Raw genomic sequence first — 12,583 nt, 5'->3', positions numbered from 1 at the left:
GCAAGCAGCCGTCCTCAGGTGAAGAACAGGTCTGTCGGAAAGACAGCGTCTGAATGAACACCATCAAGCTTTTGATAAAAACATTTCTACCCACGTGACTTTACCAAAAGAACCAAAGAGTATATTATAACTATTCTTTGATGATTAATTTCGGCTTAAGAGGAAATCCATGAGTTATTAATTTTTCTCAAAATTTCAGGTGCCGCACTTAATCCGCAAAATTGGATAAACCCGCATAGGGATGATTGAGAGTCTACCGTATAAGTTTAAATATATTTTAAGAAGTCATCCATTATGCATATAATTGCATTTAGTCCCTCAGTTAACGTATTATATTCCAATCCAACAAAAACTACTGGTTAACCGAAATAACAATGAATCGAATGTAGGAATTACACGTTATAAGTAAAACATCACTGAGTCTGCCAGAGAGTAGCTGTTTTTCCACTGCCCAAAAACAGAAAACCGTACATATGAAATAAACCACTGCGACGACGATCTGGGCTTGTGTCTTCGTCTTTTTTATTTCTTTCCACAGCTGGAAAGCGCCTCTCTCTCTCTTGCACGGCTGCACTCCGTTCCGCACGGCTGGTGGTTACTCGCGTCTTCTCTCTCTCAACCTCTCCCGCTCTCGCGCACCGCTGACAGGCGGTGCACTGGGAGCAGAGGTCGCAACGGGTTTTGATTCCTTACCCGTACCCGGCCGCACCAGGGTCGCAAACAGGTACCCGTACCTTACCCGATACCCGGCTACCCGTACCCGGCCGGGTATCGGGTAGGGTACGGGTACCAGATTGCGACCTCTCGGATAAAGCCATGTTGCAGGCGCGGGTGGGTTGATTCTAGGAACTTGAATTGTGAAAAGAGACAAGACGTTGGGAAATGAGTGACAGTTACTCACCAGTGACTCACGGCCTATCCGAATCCGGCCGCACCAGGGTTGCAAACGGGTACCCGTACGCGGCCGGGTAGCCGGGTATCGGGTAGGGTACGGGTATCGGGTACCCGATTGCGACCTCTGGCTGGGAGGAAGCCTCCAGCCGCCACGTGGCCGCTGGCGTCCCGGAGGCGAGCGACGTGGTCCCACTCTCTGACTCCACACACTGACCTCGAGCTCTCTTCTGCTTCCCCTTATATCCCCTGGCCCACGTCACCAATCCCCGCCTACAGCCACGCCCTCTCACGAACCTTCGAGATGGTTACTTCCCCCCAGCCTTTAGGCTCCGCCCCTAACCTCGGCCCGTCCCTCTGATTGGTTCATGGCCCAAGCGGCGGAGCCTATCACACTGATCGGCGCTCATCGGTGAACTCTCGTATTACACATATATAATCGATTATACATTGGATCATCGATTATCTGGCGGCTTTGGAGGAAAAGATGGCGCCGGATTTTCAAAAATGACACAATCACTAAATCATAATGTTTAAATAGTAATGTTTTTAAACATTCTTGCATAACCTTATGTTTTTAGGTGTTGTGTCTATGTTTTTGTGTGTGTTTTACATGTGTTTACTATTTGAAGTTGGCATACACAAACATACAAATTGACACAAAGAAATATTCACACGAGTACAGATCCTTTATTTATGGCAGACGAAAAACCCCTTGGAAATAAATACAAAAAGCCTCCTTCCTTTCAGCAACGTACAGAAGCACGCGACGAGAAGTCTGAATCAACGCCACACGCTGGGGCCCTAGGAAATTAACGTGGAAGGAGCGCTCTTAAAAAGTAGCTCCGTGTCAACCGACGGGCGTAGCGTCGCCGTGTCACCGTATCACTCCGCGTTACCGCTTCACCATAACTGCTGAGCCATCATGCAGTCTTGAGAAAGTACTTTGCCCGTCGACCTCTCAGAAACCGCGTTACAGCAACGGTGGCACACGTTCCGCGTTAAAACGGCACACAAGTTCCGAGTTATAACGGTGCGCGTTCTGCATTATAATGGTAAGCACGTTCCGCTTCCTAACCTTGTGCATTCCAGTTATAATGGTGCACGTATTCCACGTTGTAACGGTACGTGCATTCCACGTCATAACAGGCAGCGCGTTACGCATTGTAACGGCGATCGTTCTGTGTTATAACATAATGGTGTGCATTCCGCATTGAGTAAAAAATCTTTTGAAATGGAAGCGCGTTATACAGTGGAAGCGAGGACTCACCACACGTGTAACTTTGAGCAAATAATATGTAGGCAGACTTAATCAGAACATTTCCAAGTTCTACAAAATGTAATCACTTTCAAGGTGTTCTATTGCAGTAGGGGCCACGTGAACCTACTTTATAAATGGTGCAGTGGAAACTATTGACTACAATCCCATTTCTAACTTCGTGGTTAAGTCACAAATAATTCCCAACAAGCATGCCCTGCGTGTGTATGTGTGGTGGTCAGGTTTGACACATGCGCCACAACCTAGGGGAGGGTTAGGTACTGGTCTGAACCGGTCCGAACCGGTCGGGCAAAAGGCAGTTGGAACCGCTCTGAGGGGAGGGGGCTGGTGGGAGCTGGGGCCCCCAGAACCCCGCCCCTCAGAGAGAGAGTATATAAGACGGCTCCCGGAGAGCGGGAGTTAGTCCGTCTCAAGCCGAAGCCAGAAGCCGCCCGAAGACCCTGGACCCCAAGCCGCTGATGTCCTTCGACAGGCCGGGGCTCAGTGGGGTGCCAGCGGTGGGTTAGCCTCCCCTAGGCTAAATAGCCGGAGGGCTTAAGTAGGGAGTGTGGTTAGAATAGCCCGGAGGCTGTACCTCCCTAGGTTGTGGGCAAAGGGGCCATTTCCCCTTTGTGTTAAGGTGTGATAATTGTTAGTGAATAAAAGCGTGTGGCCTCCAAGAAGTCTCCGTCTCCTTCAAGAACATTACATATGTATGTACGTACGTTGAACGTCTATCGCACCATACATAGCCAACCGTGTGAATCAGAAGAGGGGAAGGACCACAAACTATGGGTCTCTGTGGGAGTCTATGGGTCTCTGTGTGAGTCAATGGGTTTCTGTGTGAGTCTACGGGTCTCTTTGTTAGTCTATGGGTCTCTGTGAGTCTACAGGTCTCTGTGTGAGTCTACGGGCCTCTGTGTGAGTCTAAGGATCTCTGTGTGAGTCTATGGGTCTCTGTGTGAGTCTAAGGATCTTTGTGTGAGTCTATGGGTCTCTGTGTGAGTGAACCAAATTTGTATAGGTGACCCCTGACTTGCAACGGCTCGACTTGCGACCCCCCGCTTTTATGACCTTTCTTATCGTAATACCCCCCACAGGAACGACCAAAACTCGTATCCATGACCGCCTAATGACTACTCACCACGACAAAGGGACTCCTGGAGAAGACCAGCTGTTACTTCAGGGCAGGCGGCTCAGTCACCGAGACCACTGCTGCGTTGAGTTGTTCAGACCACTGTTGGAATTTCCAGCCAAGTCCCTAGATTGCTGCTGCTGCATAGATCCCTTAAGAGCACTGTGAGTGCAATGCAAGACCGAGATTGATTCTGCGTTGAATTTTGGGAGTACGGCTCTACCGTTCAGTCCTGGGGGGGGTCCCTGACGCTGTAGTCGACCTCGACGGTGAATTTGCATACCCTGGGCTTCTGGTGCGTTGCCTCGTCTCCCAGGAGTTGAGACGTAGGTCAGGATTGTTGTCAACGGTCCTCGCGGTGGTCTCTATCTGTGTAAGTCGACGTGGTGCTCCGTCATTGTCGACACGCCGGGTCGCTGTGTGAAGTCGGTGAACTGCAGGGTTCTGTAGACGCGTGTTATTACTGTCGCCGAGAGTTTGAATAGTTGGTTGTACTTGGTTGTCAAGAAATTATTATCCGCCACAGTTGGTTGACGTCTTTGTGCATAACGAACCAAGGCATAGTTACTGCATTCCCAATCTTGTTAAGATTCTCAGTATTCCAGATCGAGTTATTGTCCTTTCTGTTGCCATCAAAGCGCGTTTAAAAATCTGTGTTGGTGTCCGATTAAAAATATTGAGAGAATTGCACGGGAGAGAAAATGTATCCTCTCTCCTCTCTCTCCCATGTTAGAAATGAGCAACTCTCAGCTATCAGCTGGAATTGGAATATTTCCTCCTTCACTGCCGATGCCGGATGTGAAAATTGGTGAGGTTTCAGGACTTTTTCAGTTGGTGCAAGCGGCTATGTCTCTCTGCATTGTCTAACCGATTCATATTCGCCCAGACACCCTGGCCGACAAGGAGAGAGGTGGCTGAGAATAAGAGCCAGGCCTATTTTGCCTCTGGTGAGAACATCTCACATCCGAAAATTTGCAGTCATTACCACAGCATTGGGCAAGCTGAGTATATTTGCAGATTTTTGCTGGGTATTTTTCTGAGATGTTGCCCAAAAGCTTTGTTTATCACGGGGGGAGGGGGTACATATGCGTGTGTGTTAATGTGTTCCCAATCTGTCTTCCCAGATGCGCCGATAGAAACAAAAACGATTCACTCGGGGTACAGGATATAGCCACTGAACACCGCATCTCTGTGCACGTTGAAGAACAAATTTATGTACGGAGCCTCCATCTCCAGCCAAACCTCGTCCTCGGCTTTGAGACTCAGCACGACGCTGCCACTTATTGCGTTGAATTTCTCACCGCACACCTTCGAGACGACCTTCCCGTTTTTCATGATCATAATCACGAGGTGCTTTTCATGGGCATGCATGTACAGCGTGAAATAGTAGACGCCTGGATGGGCGCAGGTGAATTTCCCCGTGCCGGGGTTGTAGTGGCCCTGCGGATTGGTGATGATGACGTTGAACGTCATTGGAGAGCCGGCCGCCGGCGTGTAGGTGCCGACCTTCGCAGAGAAGGCCGACCTGGGCCCCACGCCGCTCTCTCCCCGCTCGCCTTTCTCGCCACTTTCGCCCTGCTCACCTGGGACTCCCGGAGTCCCCGCGCGCCCCGGTTGGCCAAGAGGGCCCAGCTTTCCCGGCAGACCTAGGCGGACAACACGGTCCAAACGCACGGCGTGTGCATGTGCGTGTCACCCCACGGTAGTGTAGCGGTTCGCGCTATGAACCCAGCAGAGACGATTATCTGAACCAGTCCTGGGACTCCTTCCCTAGGTCGACTCAGCCTCAAATGATTACCTGGTGAGACGTGTTAACAACGCCACTTGGGAGACAAAGGCGTGCCGGCCTTGAGCAGCACTTGCCACAACAGTTTGATAAGGCTATACGGGGGATTTTTGTGTATGGGGCAATTCTGCATCTATGTTGATGACGGTGAGCCAAACCTGCACAATTGGTGTATTTTAACTTCACGTAAAAAAGTATAGAAGTGATAAATCGCTTCGTGGCACATGCAGCCTGTCGGTGGCTAGATGTTAACTACCTCGCCTGGTTTACAGGAGGTCGTGTGCTCGATCGCAATCCTGAGGCCAGCTGTTTATTTCGAGTTTGCATGCCTGGATTTTTCACCGGGTCCTCCGATTTTCTTCCCTCCACATGTATACATGTATTTGGCTGAATAAATGACCACGTGATGATAAGTCCACTTCGTCGAGCTATCATTAAGTGTGGCCAGGTCGCTTCTGAACAAGAGTTAAATATGTCGCGTGGTGTTTATTCACGCGGAAAACTTCGTCTTTTTCTCCTGAGTTACTTTATTCGCAGCATCCCACACGGATGCTCATCACGTTCAACACCAGGTACTCCTGTAGCGAACTCTTTCTTTCTTCCTCCGCTAGCCTGCTACTTCGAGCTTACTCTCTCTTGCTCCGCTAGCCTGTTACTCCCCGCTCTCCTAGCCTGTCACGGACTCTCTCTGTACACTCTGCTAGCTTCTCACCGCTAATGCCTATCACACTCAAACTAAAGATTTTCCGCTAGTCTTTCCACTGATAGCGTGTCTCGCCCTTTCCCCCAGCGGGGGATCAGCCATCACCTCTGGGGAGGACGAGGTGTGGAGGGCAAGGTACCGTACTTCTCTTGAATACTGTTCACTGCTTCATCTCCAACCAACTTGCTTCACACGTTCCCCTTATATCCCCCTCCTAATTATGTGCCCTCAGGTGGCCCTCATTAAGCCAGCGTCTTCCCGACGCCTCTTGCACGTGTTCTCACCCTCATCTCCACTATCTCTCGCCTCCTTGGCACCTACCCCGCGTTTGCATTTGCAGCCAGCCAATCACTGTCTCGTTCCCTAATTGATGGCGTCTCTCTGTCTGCTGCCTCCCAGGCCACCCGCCTGCACCTGCTCGTCCTGAGCTGACCTCACTATTTGTAACCCCGTACATGAATGCAACTGCTGTTTGCAAACCCTGCGCACGTTACGCCACTACGCATAGCTCAGTGAGGATTACTTGGTAATAAAATAAATATATAGAATCAGCTGCTAGGAGCACACGAGTCAGTGTCACAGTCCCACCTGGGTCCCCAGTCAAGCCTCGAGCACCGAGGTCTCCCTTGGCTCCGGGTGCTCCGGTAACGCCTGCGAAAAGAACAAAGCATGGCTCGTCCGCTCCTCAAGCCACTCTCAATTCACACCACTCGCCTCCACGCACTCTCCTGTCTCTCCCCTCTCATCTCACTCCACTCGCCTCCACGCACTCTCCTGCCTCTCTCATCTCACTCTACCCCCCTCCACTCACTCTCCTGCCTCTCCCTCTCATCTTACTCTACTCCCCTCCACGCACTCTCCTGCCTCTCTCATCTCATCTCACTCCACTCCCCTCCACGCACTCTCCTGCCTCTCCCCTCTCATCTTACTCTACTCCCCTCCACTCACTCTCCTGTCTCTCCCCTCTCATCTCACTTCACTCCCCTCCACGCACTCTCCTGCCTCTCCCCTCTCATCTCATTCTGCTCCCCTCCACTCACTCTCCTGCCTTTCCACTCTCATCTCACTCCATTCCCCTCCAATCACTTTCCTTTCTCTCCCCTCTCATCTCACTCTACTCCCCTCCACGCACTCTCCTGCCTCTCCCCACTCATCTCACTCCACTCCCCTCCACGCACTCTGCTGCCTCTCCCCTCTCATCTAACTCCACTCCCCTCCACGCACTCTCCTACCTCTCCAATCTCATCTCACTCTACTCCCCTCCACGCACTCTGCTGCCTCTCCCCACTCATCTCACTCTACTCCCCTCCACGCTCTCTCCTGCCTCTCCCCTTTCATCTGACTCTACTCCACACGAGACACGCTCCTCCGAGAATGAGCGAGTAAACGATCGAGTGCATGACATGGCGAGTGAACGATTGAGTGAATGAGTTAGTGAATGAGTGAGTGAACGATTGAGTTGGTGAACGAGTGAGTGAACGAGTGAACAAATGAGTGAGCGAGTGAACAATTGAGTGAACGAGTGAGCGAGCGAGTGATCGCGTCGCACCACGATCGCACCGTGGGGGGGACTCTGGGACCTGACCCCTCACCGTCTCTGCCGTCCCTCCCGGGGGCCCCAGGGGTCCCGTGCTGCCCCGGGGCTCCGGGCTGACCCGGGATCCCGTTGATGCCCGCGCAGATGGTCCTCTCCTGCTGGGCTCCCACCACCACCACCCCCAGCAGCAGCAGCAGCGGCAGGGCCGAGATGGACATCTGGGGACAGCAGTGGCGAGACGTTAACTAGCTCGCCGGGTGTACAGGATGGATTTAAACTACGAACTATTATTTGATTTTACCAAGTAAGGTATGAATGAGCTGCTATATAGTAGCTCTTTTTTCACAAGCGCCCTGCCCATCACAAATGTGGGTCTATGTGTAAGTCGCCTCGTCTCTGTGCGAGGCTGTGGGTCCTTGTGTGAGTCTACTCGTCTCTATGTGAGTTTACGGGTCTCTTTGTGAGTCTATGGGTCTTATTGTGAGTCTGTGGGTCTCTGTTTGAGTCGATGGGTCTCTGTGTGAGGAGTCTATGGGCTGAGTGAGTATACAGGTCTCTGTGTGAGTCTGTGGGTCTATCTGTGAGTCTGTGAGTCTATGTGTGATGAGTTTATGGGTCTCCGTTTGAGTCTATGGGTTTTGAGGGTATGGATCTCTGTGTGCGTCCATGGGTCTGTGTGAGTCTACGGGTCCCTGAGTGAGTCTGTGGGTCTATGTGTGAGTCTGTGGGTCTCTGTGTGAGGCTATTAATCTCTGTGTGAGTCGATGGATCTGTGTGAGTGTACTCATCTCTATGTAAGTCTATGGGTCTGTTTGTGAGTCTATGTGTCTCTTTTGAGGAGTCCATGGCCTCTGAGTGAGTCTATCGGTCTCTGTGAGCAATATATGGGTCTATGTGTGAGGAATCTATGGGTTTCTGTGTGAGGCTATGGATCTCTGTGTGAGGCTATGGGTCTTTATGTGAGTCTATGGGTCTCCGTATGATGAGTCTGTGGGTCTGGTGTGATGAGTCTATGGGTCTCTGTGTGAGTCTATGGGTATGTTTGTGATGAGTCTTAGGGTCTGGTGTGATGAGTCTATGGATCTCCGTGTGAGTCTTTATACGTACGGTAAGTAGAATTTTCTTTCGCTCCATCGTACGTAGCAGCTGAGCGTCCTGCTAACCGCAGGTTGTCGGTGCTCAGCGTTGGTCACCGAGTCACTGGAATCCTCTCCCCCGTCTCCCCTTTTAAACGTCACTCGGGTCACGTGCTCCTCCATTTCCAACTTGGTCCAGACCTCCCACGTTTGACGTCACAGTCAACAAGCGCGCGCACAAACAAGAAAGACAAAGATCCCCCGTGTAGCCTGTAACAGACTGCCGGGGGCAAGTGGCTGTTAGTAGCGAGAAGTAGTAGCGCCTATGAAGGCCGGCACTGTGGCACACGAGGGGGTGGGTGGCCAGCAGCAGGTCAATGGCTGGGGAGGCACTGGCTCGTATCAAAGCCTGATTGACACACTGAGGGGCGTGTGTCGTCACTGAGGGGGTGTGTCGTCACTGAGGGGGCGTGTCCTCACTGAGGGGGCGTGTCGTCACTGAGGGAGCGTATCCTTACTGAGAGGGCGTGTCTTCACTGAGGGGGCGTGTCGTCACTAAGGGGGCGTGTCCTCACTAAGGGGGCGTGTCCTCACTAAGGGGGTGTGTCCTCACTAAGGGGGCGTGTCGTCACTGACGGGGCGTGTCGTCACTGAGGGGGCATGTCCTCACTGAGGGGGCGTGTCCTCACTGAGAGGGTGTGTCCTCACTGAGGGGGCGTGTCCTCACTGAGGGGGGCGTGTCTCACACGACCCCCTCAGTGAGGCAGATGTGATAGCTGCCTCCCCTGGTGCTTTTTAATTACAGTTTTATCACGAGACCTGCGAGACTAAATATCTTTATTCACATACGTGAAATAAGTTACCTGGACCATGGAAGGCGAGGAAATGTAATGAAGGGGTCTACAAACATTACATTGGTGACATACAGAGAAATAGTAACAGGCACGCTCTTATTACCCGTGCTCCATCCAGTTTCTGAGGGGTTGCGCAATCAGAGGGGAGGCTGAGCTCGTTGCTGCCTCACCTCTCGTCTCTCCCTGTATTTGCAGCAGAGCTTGGCAAATTTGGCGATTTTGGCTATAAAAATTATTGGATTCATGCAGAAATTATATTTATAACACAGATTAGTGTGGAAATCTTCCTATTTATTCTAATTTATTATTCTTTTTTTTACTTGAAGTAAAGCTATTTTCATTGTAGTTTCACAGGTGAGGCTCTGCCTCCCCTGCCTCGCCTTACCGCACGTGACTTCCCCCGTATAGCCTGTAACAGACTGTTGGGGCAAGCGCTGTTAGCGAGCACCTATGAAGGCCGGCATGGCACACGAGGGGGTGGGTGGTCAGCACCACGCCTGGTCCCTTTTGTCTCCCCACCGGCGATGATTTTACGCCCCGCACCAGATACTCATTTGAGACTGAGTCGACCTAGCGGAGGCTCAGGGCCAGTTTAGATAATCGAAATCACCGATGTTGGCCGTGATTCGAACTCGGGTCACCGGGTTTGCAGCACAGCGTAGCACTAACTGCTACACTACCGCTCCCCCACACAACAACAACACTAAGTGGCGGTGACGTCACCACGACGCTTGCGCCAGGCCATGTGCACCTTGAGGCCACGTGAAGTTTCGAACTCCCGCTCGTCGGGGCAGACCCAGTAGGTGCCATGGGTCGACTAACTGAGATGACTGGCTGATGTGTAACAGGTTCCGGAGACACTTGTAGAGGTAACTTCTTTATTACAATACAACACTCCAACAGTCCAACAGTCCTGATACTCTGTTACAGCCTAGCTACACAGCCTAGCTACACAGCCTAGATACTCTACTCTGGCTACGCTCCGGAACTCGCCCTCACAAGGTCGTAGAGTCGGGAGTTCCAGAGTCCCAGCGCTGGCTCTCACAAGGTCGTAGAGTCGGGAGTTCCAGAGTCCCAGCGCTGGCTCTCACAGCATCCCAGGGTCTTCAGATGGCTGGTCGTGGGTCTTGGGTCTTGAGTTACAACTGGGCCCCGATCGTCCAGGGAGCTCTCCTTTTATGCCTGGTCCAACGAGGGGTGGGGCCGTGTGCGCCCCCAGATATCCCACAGAGCACACACAGCCCCCCCCCTTTGGCGGCGCCAAGGGGATTAAGCGTCTGGACCCCCTGGGAACTCAACGCCTGGCGCCCAGAGGCTTAAGCGTCTGGACCCACCTGGGAACCCAGAGCCCTCAGCAGCCCCTCCCTTCTTATGTCACTACATTACCCCCCTCTACGTAGCCTCCAGCCGACCCGGCTGTCAAAAAAAAATACAATTGTACAAGAAATTATTTGTCAACCATCAGAATGAGTGTGTGACAAATCAAGAAAAAAAAATGAGAAGAAAGCGCCTCTCACCCTCCTGTGGTCACCGATGCAGAACAACACTGTATAAACACATATATGCAGGATGAACACACGCCCCAATCGCCCACTATACATGATGGCAAGGTGAGTGGCGTCGCGTTGGGACGAGAGTTCGTGGGCGGGGGTCATGAAAATCGTTTGAGTTTTGAGCGAGTCCGAGTGGCAGGTCCATCGGTCGCGACGGAGGCAGGAGGGGACCGACGACCCGCTGTTGCGCTTGTGTCCTGGGTCGCTGATCCCGCGGGCAAGCTTGTTCCCGCTGGGTCGGCCGTGGCGGATTTCATTCCCAAGGCACCTGAGGGCGGGGCAGCGGGACCTGCCCGAGAGTTAGAAGCAGCATCATCGCGGCGCGGCTCGTCAGACATGTCGCGCTCTCGGCCCCGGAGATGTGAAGGAGGTGTGTAGGGTTGAATGTAAGGTTTTAGACGTGACGGGTGCACGAACCAACGTCGCTTGCCATGCTGGATCCTGACACACTGCGGGCGGAGAACGCGAATAATAACCACCGGCCCTCTCCAAGGCTTAAGCAGTTTTGAGGAAGTAGCCAATGGTACCTGTGGGCAGTGGAGCCAGGCGCGGTCCCCTTCTACCCAAACGTGGCGGGATGTGCGGAGATTCCGTAACCGCTCGTTGGCAAGCTGACGGGCTTCTGAGTTATTTTGAGCAGCCTCCCGGGCATCTACGAGACGACGCACATTAGCACGGATGTGGTCGGCAATCTTAGCCTTAGGTGCGGGCTGTTTAATGTGCAATTGTATGTCGATTGGGGGGCAAACCTCCCTACCATACATAAGATAGAATGGCGAGTACCCCGTGGCAGCATGGGGCGCCATTCTATAGGCGGCCAAGACACCAGGTATGTGGAGATCCCAATCAGTCTGTGACTCAGACACCTGGTGGCTTAGCATGGAGGTAAGTGTCCTATGTAATCGCTCGACCATACCGTCAGTCTGGGGGTGATATGGCGAGGTGCGAATTTTGTGTGTCCCTAGCAGGTTGCACACATCCCGCAACAGGGTGGAAGAGAAATTTTTCCCTTGGTCGGTCAGCAGGCGTCCAGGAGCACCCTTTTCCAGGACGTAGCTCTGGAAAAAGGCCTCCGTAATGGCTGCTGCAGACTGGTTGGGGAGTGGCCAGGCCATGGCCCATCGGGTAAAATATTCGACCCCAACCAAAAGGTACTTACTACCCCGAGGAGTAGCGGGAAACGGACCCAAAATATCCAATGCGACGATCTCATTGACCCGGGAAACTTTAATGGATTGGAGCGGCGGGCAGGACGGCCTAGCAGGTGGTTTCCGCCGTGCACATTCTGTGCAACCTTGCACAAGGTCAGCCACATCGTTTGCCATGCCCGGCCAGAAAAATTCCAATTGGATTTTAGCTAGTGTTTTCTGAACACCCAAGTGCAAGAGGCGACTGTGGGTTTCCCACACAAGCCGCCCCCGCAGGGAGGTGGGCACCACCAATGTGTGGGATTGGGACCCCCCATCCCAATGCATGAGGACGCCTTCCCGGATGACATATGATATGGGGCCCCCCTGCCCCCTGTGACCCTCGGCATCCCTAGCGCGGCGTCTCAATTTGAGGAGGGAGACGTCTTCCATCTGAAGACGTCCCCAGTCGTCCAACCCGAGGCCCAGCAATGCGTCCTGCGGAACTTGCGTGGAGGGAGCCCCGTGGTCCCCGACCCCATCCCCGGCCGCGGCCGCAAGGGATGGGGGCGGTACCCCCGTCAGGCTGCCTACAACGCCCCGCACCCAAAAAACAAGCACAGCGCTCATTGTTCGGCAGTCGCGACAACCCGTCGGCATTCC

General features: G+C 52.8%; 1 protein-coding gene across 1 annotated transcript; it reads right to left on the bottom strand.

Moving 5' to 3' along the window:
- Positions 1–1,561: 1,561 nt before the first annotated feature.
- LOC144735505 (complement C1q tumor necrosis factor-related protein 5-like) lies at positions 1,562–8,903 on the bottom strand. The gene is made up of 4 exons (XM_078617901.1): positions 8,418–8,903; positions 7,366–7,528; positions 6,362–6,424; positions 1,562–4,930 (listed from the first exon to the last, which is right to left on the bottom strand). The coding sequence occupies exons 1-4, from the start codon at positions 8,442–8,444 to the stop codon at positions 4,434–4,436; spliced, it is 750 nt and encodes a 249-aa protein (XP_078474027.1). The 5' UTR covers positions 8,445–8,903; the 3' UTR covers positions 1,562–4,433.
- Between the last annotated feature and the right edge of the window lie 3,680 nt (positions 8,904–12,583).

The sequence above is a fragment of the Lampetra planeri genome, chromosome 55 (genome assembly GCF_965212315.1).
Source record: "Lampetra planeri chromosome 55, kcLamPlan1.2.h2, whole genome shotgun sequence".
Lineage (NCBI taxonomy): Eukaryota > Metazoa > Chordata > Hyperoartia > Petromyzontiformes > Petromyzontidae > Lampetra > Lampetra planeri.
This window is presented reverse-complemented; position numbering and strand designations above follow the sequence as displayed.